Consider the following 6,598-nt stretch of genomic DNA (forward strand, 5'->3'; position numbering starts at 1 on the left):
TTGTGGATCAGGAAAACACCTTTTTTCAAGTGTGACTTAAAATGGACTTTCCTGGGGGTGAGAGCTGGGGATTCCCTCTCCAGCAATGAGTATTTTTACCTCACCAATCCGGGATGGAGGCCTTCAATGGGATGCTTGTTGCATCTAGGAACCCTCCAAGCACCCAGAGCTCCCTCCTCCCCAGGAAGGACCAGGAGCCCCGAAATCCTCAAAATTAGCTGGCCCCCATTGGTTGTCCCCAAGGCACCCCCGTGCCGTCACAGTGTTATGCTAATGAGGGGGAATCTTATTGGCTCAGCCCTCAGAGGCAGCTCCAAAGGGCATTCGCCAGAGGAGAGGGGTTGGTGGCATTCAGGACCCAAACCCACCTTTCCCACTCCCGCCAGCTCCGGACTGTGTCGGGTGCACGCCTGCCCCGGGGGACTGCAGCCCAGAGCTGCCTTTGGAGGAGGATTTTTTTTTACCTGACTGTTTGAAAAGTGGTTCCCCATCACGCGGCGCTCACTCCTATCCCTTCACCTATTTCTAGGCACCGCGCGTTTTTGTTTTTTTTTTTTTCGGTGAAGTAACTTTTGCACTCCTGCCTACCCCCCCTAGTCCTGGGGACCAGAGGCGGTACCGCGCCCGGGGGCGGTTCCGTGGCAGCATTGGTTCTTGTCAGAGCCAGACTTTTTGCTCCTGGGCTTGGTTTGCATCATCCCCATCACACCCTCAGGAAAGAGGAGCCAGCCCCCTTACAGCCTCAGCTTCCGGCTCAAAGCAGACCCCCTCCCCCACCCCACTCCCCTTCCCCTTCACCCTCCCGTCCGTCTCTTGGCCACAATATTTTATCAGTCCTCTTCCTCTACTCCGAAATATTTTCTTTCTTTCTCCCTCATCCACTCCATTTGTCTTTTTATGTTTCACACTCTTTGAGGAAGGATGGTTGATTTGGAGAGCGAAGTGCCCCCTCTACCTCCCAGGTACAGGTTTCGGGATTTGCTGCTAGGGGACCAAGGATGGCAAAACGACGACAGGTGAGTGGCATGGTGCAGCGTGGTCTGCAAATAAAGCTGCAAAAGAGAAGGGGGTGGGGGCTGGTGAAAAGGGGAAAGAGAGAGAGAGGAGGAGAAGGCAGCCAGAAAGGGAGACTGAGATTGGGGGAGGGAGTAAAAGGCACTCTTTGATTTGTTTCTCCATTTTGACTCTATACAATAGTTGCTATAGACGGGAACTCTTTTTTCCACTTTTTCTTGCAATGCATTTATTGCATTTATTTAGTGCTTTTTCTTTTGTCTATCTGTGCTTCCCTAGGGTGTGTATAAGGCTGATATGAGAGATACAATACATAGAAATGGCACGCAGCCGATCAGTGCTAAATAAATTCTCTTTTCCCCCCTTTAGGTGTTGTTAACCAATTTAAAAAATGTATTCAACTTGATTGAAAAAGCATATTGGAAACTTAAATCTCCTGTGCCTATGTACTTACTTCTTGTCAGGGTTGTCTTGATTGTCTACTTGTTATTGGGAATTTTATGCTGTTTAAACATTTGGAGTTGCAGGCAGACTATTGGTTTATATATGTAACAGGTAGTTAGTGAAAACAACAATCTTTGTAATAGAAAATATTTATTTTGAACAGATAATTGTGACTGTTACTAATAATGGTGTATTAATAATAGGGTTTCTATAGTACAGTGCAACCTTTCTATAATTAGTCCATTTTTAGCATTATGTGCCTCAAAGCCTCAAAATCAAAAGAGATGGTTTTAAATCCATTAGCAAAGTATGTTTTAGATGCTTCATCTATATTTTCAATTGCTCTGCCTAAACTTTTGAAATTCCTCCATCTCATTACTTATTGTATTTAGTATTTTCTGGAATAGTCACTTCATGTGTCACATGCATTGTTTTACGATAATGTTTATAGTTACTAGCCATTCACCTGAACTAGTAGGTTTCCTTGAAGTTCAGTTGGTATTGAGGTTTTGTTTTAACTACATAGAAGATCTGTTATTGGTCCAATCATGCTCAGGCACCAATGGACAAAATACCTCCATCTTTTTTCCTCACCATCTAATCTCCCAGTGCCTTCTTCTGTTCCTACTCACTGGGGGATTTTATCTTGGGTATAAGTTACAAACTTCTTCCTTGGTTTTATGCTAATAATTTAAAGGGGTATGGAAGTTTTGTAGAGGATAATATTTCAATTTCTTTCTTTTAGGCAAAACCTCACATAATGTCTAAACATTAAAAGAGCATTTATAAATTAACCAAGATAGTTGCAAAATAAGGTGTTCTGGTTAGTTGGAAATAAATAAAAGAATAATTTTAGACAAATTTGCAATCCCAGTTGAAAAGTACATAAATTGTTTTAGTCTGGTAAAAAGGCTTATCAGGTGCAGTGGGACCTCATTTAATAATTGAATCTGAATTTCTCAGGATCATCATGTAGAATAGAAATTTTATTGTAGAAAGTGTCAGGTTAAGCTGAATTCATAGAAGACATCTTTTAACTATAGTTGTTGTGGTTCTCTTCTTTTTAAAAGAACATATCCAAGATGTTAATTGCTTATGTGGTTGCCACATTTTCTAGGGATGCTGCCTAAATATTTCAGTAACTATTAAGACTTTTGGTTAGTTAACTGTTATTTAAATGAGACTCTGATATTAATTTTTTAAAGTTTTAAACAGTCCTTTAAAATATACTTTTTTACAGTGAAGGCTATGCTAGTCCAACTTTAACTTAAGAACCAAGACAAATTTACTTTTAAAAGGCAGGTTTTTAACATTCTAACATTTGTTCAACTGTGAAGAATTGTCATATTTTGTGGCATTCTGGAAAATTAATATTACGTTGTGGTTCCTATTTTCTTGTTAGCACAAATTTTGAAATTTGAAGACATATCTTTGAAGTCAGAGGGGCCCAAGCCTCAACCCTATTTAATTACTTAATAACTGAGTGGACATAGTCAAGTCATTAAGTTGTTATACAATTAATAAACTTATTTCTATAGTGGGATGAATACCTTATAAATTGTGACAGGAGGAGGTAAGAGAGATGCTTGTGTAGGTAGGACTAACAGTTGGCAACCACCACCGATTAGCACATTACCTATGTTATATATTAGCTCAGTCAATCCTCACAAAATCCTTGAATAATAGGTAATTATTTTAGGAACTAGGATATTGAGTTTTTTGGAAGTTAGATAATTGTCTTGGATAATATATCTTATAAATGTAAAGCCAACACTTAAGCAAAGTATTTTGTTACTTAAATCCTTCAAGCAGCTCATTTTTTTTCTACTTAAACTGTTTAAAGTTAAAAATCAACTATGAGTCAAAACCAACTCCACAGCACATAACCACCACCACCACCATAGTTTGGAGACCTAGTGTGGTGCTGCTGGATAATGCACTGGACTGTAAGGTCAGCATGAATGCAAGGTAGGCAGTTCAAGCCCACCAACTGCTCCTTGGAAATCCTGTAGGAGGTCTGTATGAGTCAGAACCAACTCAATGGCACTTAACAACAACATCATAGCTTCAGTGCTTATTTAATATCAGCTCCCTACCTTAATTTTCATGTTCAGTTTTTCAATTCTCTTTGTCTAATGTGGTCTGAAATTCCTCTTTGTAATTTAGTCTCAGTAGCAATCTTACCCTAATCGGTTGTTTTTACAGACTCAATTCCTATGGCGTTGCAGTAGAGGCACTCCTTTATATAGGAAAAAACGAAACTAAACCCACTGACATCGAGTTCATTACAACTTAAAGCAATCTTTTAGGACAGAAAAGAATGGCTCCTGAGGGTTTCTGAAACTGTAAATCTTTATGGGATGAGTCAGATGTATCTTTTTCCCTTGGAGTGATTGGTGGGTTTAAATTTACACCTAGAAGCCCACCACTTAACCTGCTGCACCATGAGGGTTTATTTCATATAAGAATAGATGTATTTGGTGCTGTGCTCATATTATTTAGGGTGCTTTCTTTGGACATCTTCTGCCTGAGTGTTTTTTTCTTCCCGATCATGGGAGCATCAAGGCATGTATGAAGAACAAGACACATAGTACTACTGGGTAAATGCTTCTGAAAGCAGCCCTCAACCAATGATAAAGAGTAATTGGATAAGCAAATACCTTATCTTCTTAGCTAGTAGTTGGGGTTAACTCTGACTCTTGTTTGATACTTTCTTCAGTGAAGGTGAACTTCAGTTGCTCATAGTGGTACATTGCTTGATAATCCAAGCTTAATGGCGCGGTCTCTCATTTTCCCTACTGGTGTTTCCTGAGATCAATTTCCAGATAAATTACTTATACTGCAATCCTTAATTCAAGGTCTACTTCTGAGAAATCTAAAACAAGAGTGATAACTTCTACACCAAGAGAGTCATGTTCCTAGACATAATAGGAGACTTTTCTCCCAACTGTGAAAGAGTAGATATTTTCCATCAAGCTCCTCACTTTAAGAACTTTAAATTAATTCTTATTAGGAACTGGTTAGCTAGTATGCAAAAATGAGTGAAGCATAAGATAGATGTATGAAACCTGCTGTTAAAGGGAACATATTGATAGGACTGAAGGATGCAGGAAGTATATATGCCATACCTTGGCTTTTTGTAGAAATAATGTAGGATAGGTTATCTAAGTTTATATTTTGCTTCATTTGGTTAGAAGAAAGTAAGTTTATTCCTATATGCACACATACGTGATATGTCTGTAGAATATGAAATATCTATATTATCTATGTAAAACATTGTAATGTACATAATGCATATATGATTATGCTTGTATATATGTGCACACATACATATGAGGGGAGTTCAAAAGTGTGTGGAACGATTTCTTCATCTTTCAATTATAGTTTTCCACAAACTTTTTGAAACCATTTCATTTGAAACCATTTCATAAATATATTTTTACACAAATAATGCATGCAACTGTCCAGTCCCTGGTTCATGAGTTTCCTGTTTTTTGTATGCATGCTATAGGTGTTGCATGAGTGTGCATGCAAAAATATTAATAGCCTCAAAGCCATCCTTATATAATTTTATCTCCTCCTTTTGTGTTCTCATATCCTTTTTTGAGTGGGACATAAATGAACAAAGTTGCACACAACTGTGCAGAGGTTTTGGCATGCAGATAAGAGTTCTGAAGAGTATGAAAAAAGTTTGAGAGTTGCAGAATGAGATTGCTGCTTGTGCCTTAGGGATGTCCGTTGCATATGTGATGCATATTTGTTGCTTTGGCATCCTGAGTAAAGCATAAAAATCTAATGTAAGAGGTTTGTATTATATTTCTCCAATGGCCATTTATCCACACAACTAGTATTTGAATACATGCTGCATCTCAGGGCCTCATTAAGTTAGGTTTGGGAAGAAGATAAGGAAGGAAATGAAACAGTACCTAGTCAGGAAGTGTTCACAGATATAATTAGGAATGGATTCCCCCCAGAATATTGAGAGTGCTGTTTTTGTTATGGTGACAACTTTGCAGAAATTACATTTTAGGATTCTGTCATGAGGATCCTGCATCAATTATTAATAAGCTATTCAGTATTTGCTTGAAAATAAGATAGCTCAATTCACTATATTTGAGAGGGATCAAGGTATTAACATATATAGAATTTAATATACTAATGTTTAGCATCTTCAGAGGAATTAAAATGAGTATCATTAAATGATATTGAAGTAGTGCTAAAATTCACTGTTTTCAGTTTTAATATTTTGCGGATTTTTAAAACAATAAAGATTTAGGTTACTCTCCTGCAGTTAAACTGCTCATTTAAAAAAACAAAAACCCCTTCTTATTCTTCATCATGACTTAGCAGTTTTACAGTTTGAAACACAGTGCACTTGTAGATAAATTGGCACAACTCCAATTACTGTTAATGGACAGTTCACAGATGTAGTCATAGAAGAGCAGTCCATTTACTTAAGTAAAGATAATTCTGGTTTTCAAGAATTGGGTCAATTGTTACAACATCAGTAGTACTAAGTATATCTTTGATATTTTATAGGTGGCAATCAAAAGCAATGCAAGCAACTTACCTAATGCATTGTAGTGTGTCAAACCATAAAAGGATTTGAACAAAAGTACAAGTCAGTCAATTAATAGTTTAAGAAGTACTCATATGATTGGAAAATGTTTGCATAGCTTTTGTGTTATGTGTAGTTTTATATATTCACTACCTCAAAATAAGGGGCTCCAGTAGCATAGTGGTTACGAATCAGGCTACTAGTATCAAGGCCATCAGTTTGAAACTACCAGCTGTTCAGCGGGAGGAAGATGAGACTTTCTGCTCCTGTAAAGATTTACTGCTTTGGAAACCTTATATAGGGTCACTATGAGCCAGAACTGACTCCACAGCACACCACCACAACCATACCTTTAACACATTCATATTAAATTGGGGAAATAGGTTTTAGATTGGCATATGACAGACTTTCTTGTATTACTAATTTTATCTCTTATAATAAATCACACATTATTTTGAAAAGTATTTATTTATTGAAGTTTTTTTGTGAATTGAGTGATAGTTTACATGGGAGAACATTGGTTTTATACTCATGGTTTCATTGCAGTGATTACAATCTCCTCTGTGTATCATCATTTGCTTC

The 6,598-nt window shown here is 37.6% G+C and overlaps 1 protein-coding gene across 1 annotated transcript in view; it reads left to right on the forward strand.

Moving 5' to 3' along the window:
* The first annotated feature begins 921 nt into the window (after window positions 1–921).
* KCNT2 (potassium channel, subfamily T, member 2) overlaps window positions 922–6,598 on the forward strand; it is a 728,083-nt gene continuing 722,406 nt past the window's right edge. Inside the window, exon 1 of the mRNA XM_006834237.1 lies at window positions 922–1,016. Coding sequence (XP_006834300.1) covers window positions 922–1,016 — 95 coding nt within the window. The remainder of the gene's footprint in view (window positions 1,017–6,598) is intronic.

The sequence above is a fragment of the Chrysochloris asiatica genome, unplaced genomic scaffold (assembly GCF_000296735.1).
Source record: "Chrysochloris asiatica unplaced genomic scaffold, ChrAsi1.0 scaffold00009, whole genome shotgun sequence".
NCBI classification, from domain to species: domain Eukaryota; kingdom Metazoa; phylum Chordata; class Mammalia; order Afrosoricida; family Chrysochloridae; genus Chrysochloris; species Chrysochloris asiatica.